Source organism: Zootermopsis nevadensis, unplaced genomic scaffold (genome assembly GCF_977971745.1).
Source record: "Zootermopsis nevadensis isolate Lab colony 2312 unplaced genomic scaffold, Znev_1.0 Znev_ptg000006l, whole genome shotgun sequence".
Lineage (NCBI taxonomy): Eukaryota > Metazoa > Arthropoda > Insecta > Blattodea > Termopsidae > Zootermopsis > Zootermopsis nevadensis.
The window spans coordinates 13,900,611-13,919,720 of record NW_028259138.1 but is presented as its reverse complement, the minus strand read 5'-3'; the positions used below and the strand labels follow the sequence as shown (position 1 = coordinate 13,919,720).

General features: G+C 37.1%; 1 protein-coding gene across 2 annotated transcripts in view; it reads right to left on the bottom strand.

Moving 5' to 3' along the window:
* Gfrl (Glial cell line-derived neurotrophic family receptor-like) overlaps positions 1-17,015 on the bottom strand; it is a 557,991-nt gene extending 540,976 nt beyond the window's left edge. Inside the window, exon 1 of one of the 2 annotated variants that reach the window (XM_087343770.1) lies at positions 16,779-17,015. In XM_087343770.1, coding sequence (XP_087199896.1) covers positions 16,779-16,818 — 40 coding nt within the window. In that variant the 5' untranslated portion in view covers positions 16,819-17,015. Of the gene's footprint in view, positions 1-7,495; positions 7,734-16,778 lie in introns of those variants that run through there. The other variant, XM_087343769.1, reaches the window with a different exon arrangement.
* Between the last annotated feature and the right edge of the window lie 2,095 nt (positions 17,016-19,110).

Genomic DNA, 19,110 nt, shown 5'->3' with positions numbered 1-19,110 from the left:
TATATTTTCGGAAAATACAAAATTTTGGACAATAATTCTTGTATAATATAAAGTAACAGCATAGTGGCTGCATGAAAGATAAACGAATCTTAATTTAACCAGCATTAAATCGTATGCTACTACACAGCTAATGAGTCTGCAAAGAGAATACATCAAAAGACATGGAGGAATGAGTCTGCAGATTCGAACAGAACACTGGGCATTCAAACCCTCGGCGCTGTTGAGGCTGCAGACTATAAGCTCACCGACTACTGAGACCTATTCAGTGTTTAAGAGTAAGACCACGGCTTCATGCCTAGATTTGATAATGCCTAGGCTTAAACAGAACTCGGCTCTCATTCACAATAAAGAATATTTTATTATTTATTATTTAGTGTTCTGTCTGACGACAGGTCCATATGAACAGGATCCTTCCATCCTTTTCTCGGACTGGGACCTGTTCATATACGTTCTTGGCAGATGATCCAGAAGTGGTTTGCCATTGCCTTCTTCTGTGTGAGTGTGAATGGAGTAATTGTTGGGATGCCACTGAGGAAAACTCCGTGTTGCCTAGACCACGGCCTTGCCCAACACAAGTTATAAATTCGGGCACCGCCGGGAATCGAACCCGAGACCCCAGGATTACAAGGCCAGCGTTCTAACCGCTAGACCACCTCATCTTATTATTTATTTAGTGTTCTGTCTGACGACAGGTCCATATGAACAGGATCCTTCCATCCTTTTCTCGGACTGGGACCTGTTCATATACGTTCTTGGCAGATGATCCAGAAGTGGTTTGCCATTGCCTTCTTCTGTGTGAGTGTGAATGGAGTAATTGTTGGGATGCCACTGAGGAAAACTCCGTGTTGCCTAGACCACGGCCTTGCCCAACACAAGTTATAAATTCGGGCACCGCCGGGAATCGAACCCGAGACCCCAGGATTACAAGGCCAGCGTTCTAACCGCTAGACCACCTCATCTTATTATTTATTTAGTGTTCTGTCTGACGACAGGTCCATATGAACAGGATCCTTCCATCCTTTTCTCGGACTGGGACCTGTTCATATACGTTCTTGGCAGATGATCCAGAAGTGGTTTGCCATTGCCTTCTTCTGTGTGAGTGTGAATGGAGTAATTGTTGGGATGCCACTGAGGAAAACTCCGTGTTGCCTAGACCACGGCCTTGCCCAACACAAGTTATAAATTCGGGCACCGCCGGGAATCGAACCCGAGACCCCAGGATTACAAGGCCAGCGTTCTAACCGCTAGACCACCTCATCTTATTATTTATTTAGTGTTCTGTCTGACGACAGGTCCATATGAACAGGATCCTTCCATCCTTTTCTCGGACTGGGACCTGTTCATATACGTTCTTGGCAGATGATCCAGAAGTGGTTTGCCATTGCCTTCTTCTGTGTGAGTGTGAATGGAGTAATTGTTGGGATGCCACTGAGGAAAACTCCGTGTTGTCTAGACCACGGCCTTGCCCAACACAAGTTATAAATTCGGGCACCGCCGGGAATCGAACCCGAGACCCCCAGGATTACAAGGCCAGCGTTCTAACCGCTAGACCACCGCGGCTACAATAAAGAATATACGATAATAAAATAAAACTGAATACGTCGATTATGAATGGAAATTTAAAAAATTGTAGTGCTATGAATAAAGAAAACTTATTTTCATTCCGTACAAACGTTTCCGGTCCAGAACTTTGTCCGTGGAGTGTATTCAGTTTTGCCAGTGGAAAAGTTTTTGTTTCTAAATTTTATCATAAACTTGCAAAAAGAAAAGTGAAACTTATGATTGCACTTGTTCTTTGAATGTTATACCCGTGTCTGGAACTTTCTGAAGAACGCAATACAACTATTATTTAATTTACAGCATAAGATCAGCATTTAACAAATTGTTGTATGTTACGAAACACTGCTTAAAATCTTAATTTTTGTGGTTGTGTTGTTGCCGTCGCTCATTCTAAAATTATCTTCATTATCAGCTCCCCCCACCCTTCAACTTCTTATGAAAACTTCACACGCACATATTCTTACTTTCCGCATAAAGCATTTTAACTACAGTGCGGAATTCGTACTTCCTATCTTCGTCTACTGTACACTAATTTAGGCCTATCTGATCTCGTGCACTAAATTGTTAGCCTGTTAACAGCTGTTCTATCGCAGCACGGCTTATAATTACTGTTTTCCACAACTGCAGGTGAATTATCGTAGTGGAGCTAGTTCATTTATTTGTATACATTTTATTGCTTATATGTTAGCATTGCACTAAACAGCACACTTACACGTGAAGACGTGTATCCGGTTCCGTTCAGTTAATGCCTTTCCATTATAAACGTACACACGTGGCAGTGCATTATTTTGTGTTCTTCCGCTGTTTCAGAGCACTTTTACTAGAAACATTTGTAGGGAAAACATTAGGGCAAGCCATTTAGAAACTTTTGCTCCTCGCAAAGGCCCATTTATTTCAACTATTCATTCCCCTGTAAAAACATTCACATCCTCAAACCACGAGCTCAAATCCGGTCCAAATGGATGTTTGAGAAATGCGGATGTTTCTGTTTCTCAGTCAGGAACAGGCAAATACAGGCAATATATTATGTATTTTACGTAATTTTAGTTTTTAATAAACTGATTATATAATCAAATATTTAGGCTTTATCATTTCAGCCATGTCTTCCAGCCATCGAGATAAATATTTCCACGTGTCACTGTGTTTTAATACGTCTTCATAAGTTCAGACTCATTCATTAAGTACCCAATGACGATCTTGTATCGTCGACGTACTTTATAGTATTATAGTATTCACACACGATACCTCGAATGCACCTTTCCTAGATCGAGGAGTTAGTTAATGGGAGACGGAATCTTCTAAATGATGACAATCAGTGAGTAAGTGAAATTTAAAAAATATCTGAATAATGTAACCTGTCCTAGGCTCAGTTGGCGATTGGATTTTCTTGGCCCAAGCAAGGGACCGGTGAAGGGCTTTGGTTAATTTGGTGATGAACCTTCGGGTTTCCTAAGCCAGCTACTTAATTAGTCAGTCCTAGGCTCAGCTTTGAACCAGGTCAACTCCAAAAAAACTTTCGAGACTCTTTACCGCTGAGTTAGCATGCCTGTTGGATGCAGTATGTTCCCCCTCTCTCTTTCAAAGCGCACGTTCGGATGCTATTTTTTAATGAAGCCAATGGTTTCGGCGCCGTGCAGACTCGTCGGTAGATACCAACGTTTCGGAGAGACATACTGTTTCCATCTTCAGGAGGCTGAGAAGTGCAAGGGTTGCTGAATGCCCTGAAGATTCAGAATGTTTCTCCGAGACGTTTGCCATCACAACCTTCTCGAACTGATTGCCAGAAACAGATATGTTCATGTCGTAAGAGACGTTCCAATTTGTAAATCGATCATTCGATGCGGAACGTGGAATGATATTTTAAATATTTTATATTTTATTATCTTATTAAAATTGTGATTTGACGGAAAATATTAAAATATTAACCTAATTCACAATATGACGCAAATATACTACCTTATAGATATGTTCAGTTGTCTGCAGTTTAAAAGAGATTACTTCAATCATAAAACTGAAATGACGCCTAGTTTCTATTACATTACTGCTTTAAAATAATTTGTTGTTAGACTTGTCGACACGACTAGACATTTCCTTATAAATGCTTTTGTCATGTTTATTAAACTCAATATTAATTGTGGGTGACTTTTGACTTCAAATATTGAACTTAATTTCGCTGTTCAATTTATGTTCGTACTTGCACCCAATTATCTTCTGATTGTTACGTTTCAAGTTACTCTGGACTAAAGAATATTATTACTTTCCTCAACTAATACTTCACAATATCCCCACATACATCGTAACATGTAAATAATGATTTTAAATGTTACGTTTACTTATTTCGGAAGACAGCAGGTAGACGGCGAACAAGCCAGTGGGTGTAACACGTTTTCTTTCGCAGATGGTACGAACGTTGTCACTTTTCTCGCAATAAGCAGGTGACTTGGGACTCTACTTTGTTCTATAAGCCACATACTTAATCAAAAGCAAGTTATAATAAATTAGTGATTTTCACTACATTATTTTTTTACAAATTAAAGGTGACTGGGAGGGCTGGAAGGAATTTTGGCGGGAGTAACCCTGGCTTGTAAAAATTTGTTAAACTTTAACAAAGCAAATTTAAGGGAAGTCCGTTACAATAGTGTGGTATGTAACCCGTAATAGTACAACTTACTTTGAAATTTAAGTGGAGTTTAGAAAATGACGTACACTAACGCTTTCGCTTAAAACGGCTCTACGATTTAATCGATTTCCAAGTAACCAGAACAAACAAACACACATCTGTGTAAGTTTATAATTTACGAGTACCCAAAAATCTGTGCTTCCGTAGAAAACGTGAGACTGCAATTAAATCCATTTTCCATTCAAAAGCCTTTTACTCTTTCATCAGCTGATTTAAAATGTCTAATTGAGGGCATGCACACTATGTTTCGATCAATCTCATCAACGCACCAACCATCACATACTTCCTTCATGCACGTGTGAATACACTTTGTGATATCTCGCAGTATAATGAAGCTCCTGGGACGAATCAAAAGTCAGTGGTTTTTTTTTTTTAAATAGTGAGAAGGTCTGTGCATTTTAAATTGTTCCGTAGTTCTTGAACTCGTACACAGACACTTCAAAATTTTAACGAGGTTCTTGGAAAGCACATTTCAACTTCGTGTCAATTTCACACATTGCGCAGAACACAGGATTTGCAATGAAAAACAATTTTATATATCGCCTGAAGTTTATGCACGCTTAAGTCAAATGCAGTTAACATTTCAGTTTAGAGTTATTAGAAGCGGCCCTATAATGGTATTGAAATATTTGACGACAAGAACGATGTCCAATATAACAAAGTTTAAAGTTTTGAATTAAGATTTTTGGGCATTATAATTAAATTATGTTTCTTTGCCTGAAATTTCGACGTCCTACTTTTCCACTTTCAAAAAATATCAACCGAGGAATGATAACCAATTAATGAAATTTTTCACTTTCATTCTCATTTATGAAGACGACAGAATATTTCTCCACCTTTCTGAATATTTCAGTGTTGTTGGGGGGTGTATTTTTTCGGAATTTATCATTTCTCTTCACACAGTATGCAGTGCGATTATTTATTACGTTCAACGAAACTAAGGACGTTTAATAATTTGAAAATATGATATCGCGTCACAGGAAAATCACTGGTAACCACCCATCAATGAAATTGGGATCACAACTCAGAAGACCAAATTCAATATTTATACCTCTATGAAAACATTAAGTCGCAACAGACATGTCATTTGCAAAGAACTTCAGTAAATAAGTGCTCTATTCTGTAAACATAAATTGCGATTTGTGCTCTGGTATTTTTATAACTTGATAAAGGAACAGATCCAGGTTGGATATTTAAACCAACCATGCAGCTCCAAATGTTGTTGAAAAGTTAAGAAACTTCTTCAGCAGTTTTACTGTAGTGCACTCAGAAGTATAATCCCACTATGTTACTTTTTCCTCTCGTGTTTGTGTTACTAGTGCTCGCAGGCTAAGTCGGTCCCTTGCCACCACGACATCGAGGATTCTCAGCTTGCAAATTCAGAAGGCCTCTGGATATGGACGGTAGTTACGAATATACTGAATGACTACACAGAAAACAGCCGACAAGGGGCGACCAACCACCTCGAGGTTTGGGCAGAGGGCTAGCAAACTCTCGCAATAAAAGAATCAGGATGTCGCGATGTCGGACTTGGAACAGCACCTGCAGGTAGACGTTGATACTTAGACCTGAAGTAAATTGAGTTGAGTTATCTTAACAAAAGACTGCGTCCGCCTAAAGCAACGACGTTGCAAACCACAGCGCACTATTTACTAAAACAAATATGCAACTGTCATAAGCAAAATGGACGAAAATCCAAAAATTCTTTAATACAGTTTAATTTCTCCTTACATAGACACGAGTACATAGTTTGACTGATCGCGTCTTGACAGACGACCGATAATAATATAATATATTTTATATACGAACTTTATAGGAAGTTTACTGTGATCCTGGTCACTGTTTGGTGCTTGTAAATGTTCGGAAAATACAGTCGTAAGTAAACGGGTAATGATCAACTTTCAAATTGCGTGGATTTAATCTTAGTAAATTAATTATGTGGGAGTTCAAGAACAATACCAAGTCAAAACCAGAAAAAGGTTGGCAGCTTTGAAAAAATTGATCTATCGGCTATCAAAAAATACATTCCTCATTCGTAAGATATTTGAGGAAAAAGGAGTAAAACGAGACAGGACATTAACTCCCTTTCGACTTCAGGTAAACCCATGACTCAACTGGAAGGGATTTATTACGTAACATTTTATTACATTCGGTCGATCCCGGTGAAACTAGTACCAAGTACAGAACAACAATTTTATACGTGTTGTTTTCACAGGTATGAAAACTGGTTTCTCGCAATAAGGACAGAAAAAAGATTGAGGGGGTCTGACACCAGGGTGCTGACAAGAACATTTATGTCCAAGTAGGGTGAAATGATAGGAAATTTGATTAAAATAAAAAAACTTCAATAATTCATACCCTTCGTCAAATATTAATAGGATGATCAAACCTATACGTGTGTGATAGGTGGGGCATGTAGCACACATGGAAGTGAAAAGAATGCATACACGATTCGTGTCCGAAAACCTAAAGACAAGAGACGATTTGAAGACCTGGACATAGGCGAGAGAATATTATAAAATAAATTTTATATACGTTCGGAGGTTTTGAATCAACGGACTCAGAATCGGGGCCACTGGCTCGCTCTTTTGAATATGAGAATGAACCTTCGGGTCCCATAAGAAGCAGAGGATTTCTTGGCTAGCTCAGTGAGTGATGGCTTCTAAAGAAGGACTTTACACCATCGAATTTGTCATTTGTATAAGAAACTAATACACATCCATGAATATAAGTGTGTTGTGGATTACTAATTTATTTTTTGGATTACTATTTTGGCTTGTAAATACCATACTTCAATTTTACTCGATTTTAACGTGCAATTGTCTCCATCATTCATAGCGAACACAAAATGATTATTACTCCAATTTAAATCAAAATTTTTAAGCGGTTCAAAGTAAAAAGGATACAGTATCTGAACTTCATGCAGGACCCCGGGACCGGTACTAGCGTGTGTTTAAGATTAAGTTTACTTTAAAGTTGAATGAAAGTAGAAACAAACTACATTTCTTTCTCATTAGTAATATTGGCTAACCTGTATTGTTACTGTTGTAAAAAATGTATTCAGAATTACAATTCAGTTTTCATTAGATGGTAAAAAAGTTTGATTAGTGTACTAAGACGTCTAAAAGTTCATACATCTCAATTAGACTAAATTTCTATGGGATTAATTGAAATTGTTCTAGGCCCCTGTGTGTGTGTGGGATGCAACTGCCAGCAAGTTTTGCACAAAACAGTTCTACTACAGCAGATCCTTACCCCAAAGAAGAAGTAAAACAGCCAGGAGCACCCTCGGCCTAGACATCGGACTGCTGTTAGGATGCAAAAGCTGATCGCACAAAACAATCAAAAACAGATCACTTGAGACACATGGAGATTGCCTTCTCGCGTAAGCACCTGCAGAAGTTAAATATCACATAGGGATCACGAGTGAGGGAACACGAGTCGACGGCGGCGGCGGCGATTACAACGCGAACCACGAGTGCAACCGACCCGTCGCGACTGTCATCTGGACGCTTTCAGCCTTGCCACCAATGGCACAAGGGCAGAACGCATGTGCGGCCCATCGGTCTCGACTGCGCAATCACAACCCCACACAAGAAAAGAAGTTCTTGGGGGGGGGGGGGGTTTCCCCCTGGAAAAATAAGCAATCGAACCGTGTAGTAAATCTACACACATCCATCTCGGACCAGAAAAACTCAAGGGGATTCGAGACTTCTCCCGTTCTGACAGCAAATAGAGACGGCTAGCTATCCCACTAACACTTTCTCCGTCAACCTCGATGATACATTTCCTCCACTGATTTTGAAGAGTCTGTAGAGAGATGAAAAATGCAGGGAAAAGAAGCGAGAAATTCAAGGAGAAAGAATAGAAAATTATTGTTTTTGTCCTCCCTTCAAACAGCTACCGAATATAAACACTGGTGTATTATTTCGGTAACATACAACAGGTAAACAAATCCAGCGTTCATAAACTATCACTAGTTCCAGTTTTCATTCAAAAGACGTGACTGGATCGTGAGGATGATTGGACACAATACTCAGATCGGTTAGGCAGAAAGTGGAGTTAACTGAACATCTCCTCTTACTCCAGACAGAAGAATCCTTGATAATCTAATAATCGCTATCGATTAGTTCATAAATTTCCCATCTTTTATTGAACTTGAAGATTCGTTAGTGTCTTCAAGCCTACCTGATCAAGATGATTGCAGTCGACACCCGTTTTCTTCAAGATCCAATTCAATATTACGCCTTCACCTACACCTGACTTTCAATTCCTCTCTTGCATAAACTTATCGACAAGAATATGGAGTTTAAATAGCCTATAAATACTATACATAATTAAACAGATGTGTAAATATTTTCCAAATGTCAAAAGAAAAACGGAGTTCCAAATGCGTTTTACTTCCTTCATACTTTAGCAATTTCACTTTGTTAAGGAAACACAGGAACACACCGAACAATGTTTTAATTATAATTGCACACGTACAATTTTATATAAATTAATTAATCTAGTATCTTGCATGCCTTCAGCGTCTTGTGGTCGTTTCCGTGCCTGCAGTGCGGCTGGAGACAATAACCGGACTAACAAGACCCCGCGGTCTACTTTTTACTATATCGTGTTCCGTCGCTGTGTATTTTTAAGCTGCAGCTTTGCAATACAAATGGAGGCCAGAGAGAAATGAACATTTTCTTAAGAAGTGTTTGGTTTAAAATATTATCTATTAACACACGTAAATTACACAAATGGGAACGTTCTGAAAACTTTTTTATGGACGAAAATTTAGGGCTATTTTACTTTGAAGTCATATGGTTCGTCCGTCAAAATAGATTATAATTATTTCGTCAGTTTTCTCTCAATAAAATAGTTGACACTTTGCGGTTCCATTCATCCAAAACGTGACTAACTATCTCGAGAATCATAATCACGACTAGTCTACTAATGCATCTTAAAAGCGATGAATGAATTATACCCCAGCCTCTATTATACACTATCAATATTTTTTAATGATAATATAATATTAAAATGAGCACATAGATGTATTATTTGTCGTCGATACAAATAACGAAGCACATGGCAGCAGAATCCGAAAACACGGACTAATGTACCTCGATCATAAATTAAACGTAAATTAATTTGGATGCTAAAGTGAGTCCATTCGGTAGCAAGAGGTTCGAAAACTAATCTACAGACACCTGGCTCGTTTGTTTTAATATTAGAGTAAATCCCATCATCCTGCATGACATATCCTCAATATAATCAACAGAATGGTGACGCAACTCTATTGAAAATGCCAACTAACATCAGAAATCTATCGGATACGAATTACGACTCCCGGCAGCAAACTGTGTCCTGTTTAAGCTGCTGTAATTTCCAGGATAATTACTAGACAGGCTGTTTGCATCACAGTGTGGCCACCACATTTGCTAAGAATATTATGGCTGGAATAGAAATTTGTATTAATTCTTTGGTACTTGTTACCAGCTTCTGAGCACCTCTTCACTTTTATATTTAATTCCAATTGATGAATATAAACAAATGGCAAAATTACAAAACCTTAATATGTATTCGGCTATACCATTTTCCATCTTTCATGTCCGTAATTTATGTGTGTTCTTTGCACACAGTAAAGAGAGATTTTGCAACGGTATTAACTTGCCTTGTATGCTGATACATGTTGGTGTAAGAATTCAGTCAGCAGGTTACTAGACCTCGGTTAGCGAAACGATGATTAACGACAGGTGGAATATCATTTGCAGAAAGGCAAATGGCGACTCATTATGGCCCACGTACAACCACTTTCTTCTCTCAATGTGCTACTTCCCTCGTGTAAGCGAGTAAATCTCGAAACAAGACAAGGAAGTGGTCGTGGTCTAATTTAAGGTACTGTCGCGACATTTACCTAAAGAAACTAATACGAAGTAAAAGTGTTAACCGCTCAACAGTAAAGTTCGGTAGAAGAGCATTAAATGTGCGAGTGTTTCCCGCCTTCTGTCTGCGATAAATTTAAAGAAACTTAATAAAAACATAATGTCATTAAAGATCATTATAACTTCGTATATTTTAATTCTCTGTCGTCAGTAGCAACAAAATAACATGTTCAACCACCTGAGATAGATGAAATGTTGTGAGTGTTAGTTCTTGGGAAAAAAAAGGTTTGTAAGTCATTAATTAGTCTCTTGAGATGACAAAAGATTACGAGTGTATCTACAAAATATGAATGAAATCTCTTCTTATTCGTTGATAATTATGACTATGATGGTATTCAGATCGTTAGTTGTCATGTCTAATAACTATTAATAAAGAAAACTTGCAAAAGTACGTAAACTTTACATTAATTACTATTATGAATTATGCGACTAAGTTTTAAATAACACGAACATTAAACGAAAGTAAAAGTCATAAATGCTTAATTTAGTGCTGTTTTTGCGAATTGCTGAATTTTTTATACGAACGGTGAGAGTAGGAAACATTTTAATTTTCAATTGCCCTCAGATTCGTAGGTATCGCAGATGAAATGCCCATCAACAACACCAAAGTTGCACCTCAGACCATCTGAAGCATTTGTTACCTTGATCTTAAGTGCCAATTCCGTGGAGAAAATCTTTCTGGCTGAATTCGTTCGGAAGATTTTCGAAGTTGGAAAGAAAATGTTAAAATACACATCGTGATACCATGCACGACGTAGTCTGAATACCGTGGGGAAGTCGCTACAGAGAAAAGCAACTCAGAAGGCCTCGATTACCTCTGTAAGTTTATGCTTATAACTGGTTATACCAACTTTTAATAGAAAATCACACTGTAAATTGGATTTTATAATACTTCGGGAAAATCCCGTCTCCAATTCAAGAAAAAAAAACGAGACCTAATATATTTCAGACTGCATTAATAATGAGTTCGTTCCGGTAACTAAGTCAGTTTATAGTGACACGTACTTGGGTTATTTTACTATGCGTTTCAGCTGTACAGGCTGAGTTCGACGCAATGACGATAAAGTAAGTACGATAAACTCTGAAGCGGCCGTAGCCTATTTTAACGCACTATGTTAACATCACTAGGAAAGGCTGAACAAAATCACGCAACAAATATAAAGTCAGGAGAACCAATAATTATTGGAATCCCTTTTGAATTATAATTCAATAGGAATTCCGATGTCACCGTTGCAGTAACCTCGGCAGGGGCAGAGGATTTTTGCAAGATCTTACTTCAATGCCTTATCTGTGGCCTACTCAGCCTCCCATCCATTGGGTAAAGGGGTTCTTCAATTGCAAAAATTTTCAAAACTAACAAAATATTTCTAAAATTAAAAATTTTGAAGAAAAAAATAGAAATTGCAAGAAGTTCCAAAATTAGCTGGGAATTTCGTAAATTTAAAAATTTATAAGATTCAAAACACGTAGCCCTCATGCGAATAGATCCGATGTGCCTCAGTCAGTAAAATTGCATAATACGCAGATAATTTTCGAAAACTTTTAATTTAATGACATTTTTAACCTACTTTTTACTTTTTCATAGTTTTCAAAATTCCGAAAATTTCTTAGTTTTAAAATGTTTCAATTTTGAATATATTCGAAAAATTTTAATTTTCAGAGATATTATTTAATTTTTTTTGTACTTCTTCAAAATTTTAAATATTTTCAAATTTTTATAAATTTTAAATTGGAAAATGTATGAACTTCTTAGTTGATTTGTAATTTTTTTTAAATTTTAAAAAATTTGATCCCAACCTAACATAATCTCACACAACCTAACCTAACCAAATCCAACGTAACCTACATCAACCCAATCTAAACTAACCTAACCTAACGTAAAGTTAAAAATAAAATTTGTGAGATCACGATGTCTTCGGTTTTCTCGTGGACATAACCTGAGGTAATAACTTCCCTTACAACTCATTAAATTTGTAGGAATTACAAATGTACTTCAATTTTGTTACATTTATCAATCACGAATTTTGTTTAGCTGCTGCGAATGGCTATAAATGTTTAAAATATAAATGATTTTTATCACATAATAGCCTTTCTGAATGCATTGTTCTGACTTCAATGAAGACGTGATCAAAAATGTAATCTACGTTCAAATTATTTTCGCGAAAGTTGGATTATGTAAATTCGTAAGCTTTTCTAAAGGAGGTCCTGATGAATATGCACCTGATTTTGAGCGTTCCCAAATCAGACATCCCTGTTACTTAAGTGTTCCTTTGTAGTACGCTCGTCTATAATTGCAGTGACTTTAAGTAAATCATCCTATAGAGTACATTTTAGAGCCTGAAAGTTACTTTCTTTCGCGTTTACATAGATGGTGCTTTTGAAGAGTTTTCTGAAAGTAGGGACGGAAGTTCAGTGAACATTCACCGGTCCCTTGAAGCATTCCAGTGACATGGATCGTACCTTGCGGGCCACGGGGCTACCACCCCTTCAATAATCCCATTAGCAGTCTTTTTCTTCTTTTATATTCACTTTGAGATGGAACCTTTGCTTTGACTACGCTTTGCTTACCAATTACTTCTACCCTTCAAACTTTTATGTACTTACTGATCAAAAGAGCGCGCTTAGTAAAATCTACTCGACATTTTTTGACACCTGATCCATGAAAATGACGGCATACTTGTAAACCGAAAGTCGACATGGATTAGTGCGAAGCCTGCCTTTTTTGCTTGGAATAAAAATGAGTCGTCTACGTGAGTTGTCTGCACAATGTAGCCGGTAACAAAAGTGTTATATTCAATGCCCCAACATATAGAAATAAATTTTGCCGACACACGGAGCAGAAATATCCCAGAGCTCCTAAGAACAGAGTCTACGACTCACTCACTCTGACGACAAAAATAATTATTAATTATTTCCATAGTGAACACATCTATTAGAATGGAATGGTATCACTTAATACACATTCGGGAGATAAAAAATGCATATACAATTTTAGTCGGAGTCATGGAGAACCAATTGTGAGTCTGAGACGTGAATGGGAACATAATATTAAAATGGATCTTGAATAAATCGGATATAATAATGAAGACTGGATTCACCCTACTTTGAACAATGACCAGAAACGGGATCTTATATACACGGTTTTAAACCAAGACGACAATCTCCTAAGTGATTTTTGTCACCGTTGTAGTCTGGTAGAAGTTTACCCATGTTTCGGAGGTGCTTGTTGCCTCCATCTTCAGGGCAATAATGATGAAGGCAACAAGCATCTCCGAAACGTCGGTAAACTACCATACAACACGACACAACAATACAGAATTTATTTTATGATCATCAGGGTCGCAGTGAGATTTAAGGAACTTGCAGCATCAGAGTATCAGCAATGATTCAGTCTGTGCAATTGAAGAATCATCGTCAACCTGTAACGATGTTTCAGGCAGTGATAATTATTTGGTTGTTTATCGACGGCTGTCAGCAAGAACAGACTGATGGATTTCGAAGACGTCCTCGCAACCATTCCATTACCTGCTAGCAGCGTATTAAACGTGCTATAAGTTTTAAATTACTAAATAAAATCTGTTATATTTTCATTAGTTTTAAAGCGGTATAGTTTAAGGAGGGCATGGATGTTAGCGAAGCTTTTACTAGAGAACTTAAATCCTACCCAAGGCACTTATAGATGTGCGTACTTCAAGGCCGCCAGATATTTTTTCCCACGGTCGGATTGCGACTCTGGCCAATCACTCCCATCTAGTATCGAAGTTGAGAATGAGTAGCAAATATACACAGCGTCTCCCCCACCCCCCATCCAGGGCCAACACGGCGTGTAGCTGGACAACGTTAATTTCACATTTCACATTTTACTTATATCGAATTACTTTTCTTCTAATCTTAAAACCAAACTCAGATCTTCCTGTGTTTGTGTGTAATTGCTTCAGTTAAACTTTGCCGACTAGATGTTAACGATCAGAAGTATTGTCATCATTATCATCGTGTAGTTAAATCAAATAAATTGCAGAGGGAAAGCGCGACTTTCATGTTATCTGCGTAATGAACTTATTATGAGATCCGATGATTGCTGAAACTTGAAATGAACTTTAACAGGGAATCCTCGTTTCCAGCAATGTTAGAAAACAGCTAGGTTTTGTTGACACGTACTAAGTGATATCTATTAGCTCAGCGACTATTATATGTGCACACAAGAGCCTTTTAGACTACAAGTCTTGTGTTCTTGTAAGCGCAAAGTTTGTGCTTTAAAACAAGATGAGAATAAAATAACACTACCCCTTCTCCCGAAGATCCTGGTTCAAGAAGTCGGAATACACGAGTACCACTAAGTAACTCCGGAGAACAAATTTGTTTTTCAGAAGCTAATAGTCGCTCAGCTAATCAAGATAGTCCCATCCTCTATGAAACTCTAAAGTCTACTTCCGTTTTCACAAGAACCAGCCAAAGAACTCTCTTTTAAGCTAAACAAATCATTCCAGAAATTCCCATACTATGCCTTCAAATACATTTTAATAATACCCTTCCATCTATGCCCATGTCTTAAAAATGGTCTCTTCCCTTTAGGAAATCATTAATATTTTATAGGCATCCCTAATTCTCCAATTTTCTTCACCAACAATATCATCAGCAGGCTATAAATTACTGTCAGATGTAAGAAAACATTTTTTATATTAGACAATAATAAAATAAATAAACGAGACAGAAAGTACAACAAATGTCCTTACTTATTTTATAAATATTGTAATTAGGATCAATCTTCTACTTTTCTGAGATTCATTTTAAAAATATGTGGAAATCTTTTCTTGACAGACAGAAAATTGTCGCTTTGTAACAAGATGTTAGCTTATTCTTAACATTACGTATTAATGTGTTGGTAACACTTATTGTTATAATGAAGCCGGGAGGAGTAAGGGTGTCTAGGGATCAGAACGAAAAGGTGGTGAGTCAATACGGAAAAAATGAAGCCAAGACGAAATGAATAGCATTTCCAATGACGGCAAGACCCTCAACAAACAGTATTTCTCGGCATGGTTGTTCACTCACCATAACCGTACGAGACAGAAAGTAAAACAAATGTTCAGACATATTTTATAAACATTGTAATTTCGATAAACCTTCTACTTTTCTGCAATCCATTTTAAAAATGTTCCTTAAAGACGTCATATTCTCATAGACAGTATCATTACCATTAACTTAACCATTCTAGGGATTATTACAATAGCAACAGTTTTCTCTTTTCACTTAATTATATATTTGTGGAAAGCTTGTCTTGACAGACAGAAAAATGTCGCTTTATAACAAAACGTTATAGTAACACAAAGCTTTATTTTTAACATTATGTATTAATGTGTTGGTAACAATGTTATAATGTGGGCTTGAGGAGTAAGGGGGGGTACTGAGATCAGAACGAAAAGGTGGTGAGTCAGTGCGTAAAAAAACGAAGGGAAGACAAAATGGATAACATTTCTAAACTACAGCATTTCCAATGAACGAAAAACCCTTAATAAACAGTATTATTCAATATGGTTGTTCACTCACCATAACCGTACGAGATAGAAAATACAACAAACTTCCTTACATAATTTATAAATGTTGTAATTTCGACAAAACTTATACTTTTTTGCAATCCATTTAAAAAAATGTTACTTAATGACGTCATATTCTCATAGACAGTATCATTACCATTAACTTAACCATTCTAGAGATTATTACAATGACAACAGTCTTCTCTTTTCACTTAATTATATATTTGTGGAAAGCTTGTCTTGACAGACAGAAAAGTTTCATTTTATAACAAAACGTTTCAGTAATACAAAACTTTATTTTTAACATTATGTGTAAATGTGTTTGTAACACTTGATATTATTATGAGGCCCGAATGAGTGGGGGGGGGGGGTACTGAGATCAGAACGAAAAGGTGGTGAGTCACTACGGAAAAAAACGGAGGACAATATGGACAGCATTTCTAAACTACATTTCCAATGAAGGAAAGACCCTTAATAAACAGTATCATTCAACGTGGTTGTTCACTCACCATAACCGTACGAGATAGAAAATACAACAAATTTCCTTACATATTTTATAACTATTGTAATTTCGATAAACCTTCTACTTTTCTGCAATCCATTTTTAAAATGTTACTTAATGACGTCATATTCTCATAGACAGTATCATTACCATTAACTTAACCATTCTAGAGATTATTACAATGACAACAGTCTTCTCTTTTCACTTAATTAAATATTTGTGGAAAGCTTGTCTTGACAGACAGAAAAGTTTCGCTTTATAACAAAACGTTATAGTAACACAAAGCTTTATTTTTAACATTATGTATTAATGTGTTGGTAACAATGTTATAATGTGGGCTTGAGGAGTAAGGGGGGGTACTGAGATCAGAACGAAAAGGTGGTGAGTCATTACGAAAAAACTGAAGGCAAGACCCTCAACGAGGTTGTAAACTCACCATAACCGTATTCCAAGGAAACAAAAATCTTTCAAACATTTCAGCAACAATTTGTTTCACTCGTAAGAGTTGACATTGCTCTGTGCAGCTGTTAACGTTTCTGTCTGTTTATTACATGCATATCTTGTGCAGTTCTTACCTTGTGGATGGCTGTAGGAAATGAGTTGCGGTTTCGTCATCTCCCTCGGTTGTCAATTTAACCAATTTCAAATTCACACCACCAAGAACTAACAAACTACATGGCTTACTGAACCCGAAGGTCCATCACTGAATTAACCAAAGCCCACCAACAACACAATAGTTAAAATCACTCGGTTCACTGCGGAAATATCACACACACACACACACCAACAAATACCCGCGTGGCAAAACACTAGCTGCTTATACTGCCCACTCATTAAATTTGATCTCACTAACCGACACTAGTTCCACCTGTCCGTCGTTTTTAGGAAATGAAAACAAGCGAATCACGACTCAACGCAATACAGTCAATTAACAGTAGATGGTGGTAGCCTACAGCAAAACGAAGAAAATGCTCCACAACACATTTGAAACTACAACTAGGAATGGAAGAGGGTTTCTTTAGATCAAGAAATTATTCTAATATGAACTGTAAACTGTAGACTAAATCTAACATCGCACTACTCAGTGTAATTTTCGTTATAGGCCTATACTATGTAAGTGAGATGTTCTACAGCCTTTCTGCTGTATTTCATTGGCAATGGCTGACATTTCTGCTATGTGTTCTTTACGTCTCGAATGAAATATCATCATTCGGAGAATTGAAACTCGGAACGAAGTTGTTTGTAGTTTTTCCTTAGTTCCCACAGGCAAATTCCGGTGTAGTACCTTAAATTCGACCACGACCATTTGTTTTCATATCCTTACATTCTATCTTTGACGCTGTGTTATCTGAGTTAATTATTGTGTTTTTAATAAACCAGAAATAAATAATTAAAACTTAAATTTAATGTCTCATACAGCCGTGTTTGCACATAAAAGACAGCATGTTCTCTGAGATCCATTGTATATTGACTCTGTTAATTGCGAAACCAAAGTAAGATTTATATTTGTCGAAAACGAACCAAACTTAAACCGACTGTCAACTTCTAGAATAGATTTTGTACTCATATTCGATCAGCCGTTTCGAAGGTCAGATATAAAAAGTGCGTCGTGGATGTTCGGAAACATCTCGGCACAACCTCCTCCTCCGTTGACGAGCCACGTCGAAAGTTGCTGGAGACAGAAGGAAACACCCAAAAACAATTCGAACCAAGAACTTTCAAACCATACGCTGTTTTACCGAGTTACACTTTGTTGACAGACTTTCATATTAAGCGTTGCAGGAAGTACATTTCTTCTTCCCAGTACTGATTTTTGTTTGGCGTTCTGAAAAATTGTACCACTCCTTGCAAAGAAGACGTTTCTGGAGTCACGCCATTCTATTACATTGTCGGATAAATGATGTCGAGGGTTGATCCATACAACTGTATAGAATGACCTGAATGTCCAGATAGACACAGCCTTCAAGACGCTACTGCATAATAGTCGATAGTCTCTGTATATTATTTTTCTTGCCCTCAAAAGACTCTATTGCAATTTCCATCGTTTGCGTTGCCAAATTGTAGTGCGCCTGCGCAGCGCATTGCAGATCCCAATGCGTCGATCATGCTATTGCCGCGTGCGTGCGTATCTTCTTACGCACCCACATATGAAAACCACATATACAACTCAGGATCCGCAAGGCACAGGTTACCTTAAACCATTTAAAGCCTGGAACTCATTAAAATAATATACGACAAAATCGAGCCCTTACCTCAAAGAAAACGCAACGCGTCTCCATTACAAAGGTCAGCTGATTATCTATTACTATAGATATCTGATTATCGGTGGTGTAACAGATGATACATATTCACGCGATAAACGTAAATTAGCATGTTCTTATCCAAAGTATGATATTTTAACTACATTAACATATATTTGTACACAATAATACGCTTACAGACAATAGTCATTTCCAGTCAACTGGCAGTATCAGCGTATTATAGAGAACGAAAGCTGTTGAGTATCGATTTGGTTCAGATTACACGTGACAGACGTGAACATTTTATTTGGTAGAGCGTCCGCGAATTTTAGCACTACATAGATGTTGGAAGAAGGCAGAAAGTTTCTAAACGAAAACTTTTCTCGAATCACCGAAAATATTATCAACTTTGGGAGTAAAAAAGTTTAATTAATTTTAAATCTTACCGACAGACTTCTCATAAAACTGAAACAAACTGCCCCCAGGGAATAATTCTTTGTTATATTCTTATAAATTAAAAATAGCCTGTGTTCGCAAAATATTCTACAAACATTTTATGTGTTAGTTCAGTAACTGCATTTATTTCTGATAATAGGCACTTTAATTCGCTGAATTCGACTACTGCCAATTCCAAAATGAGGTCCTCAGTTAAAAAATTATTCTGTAA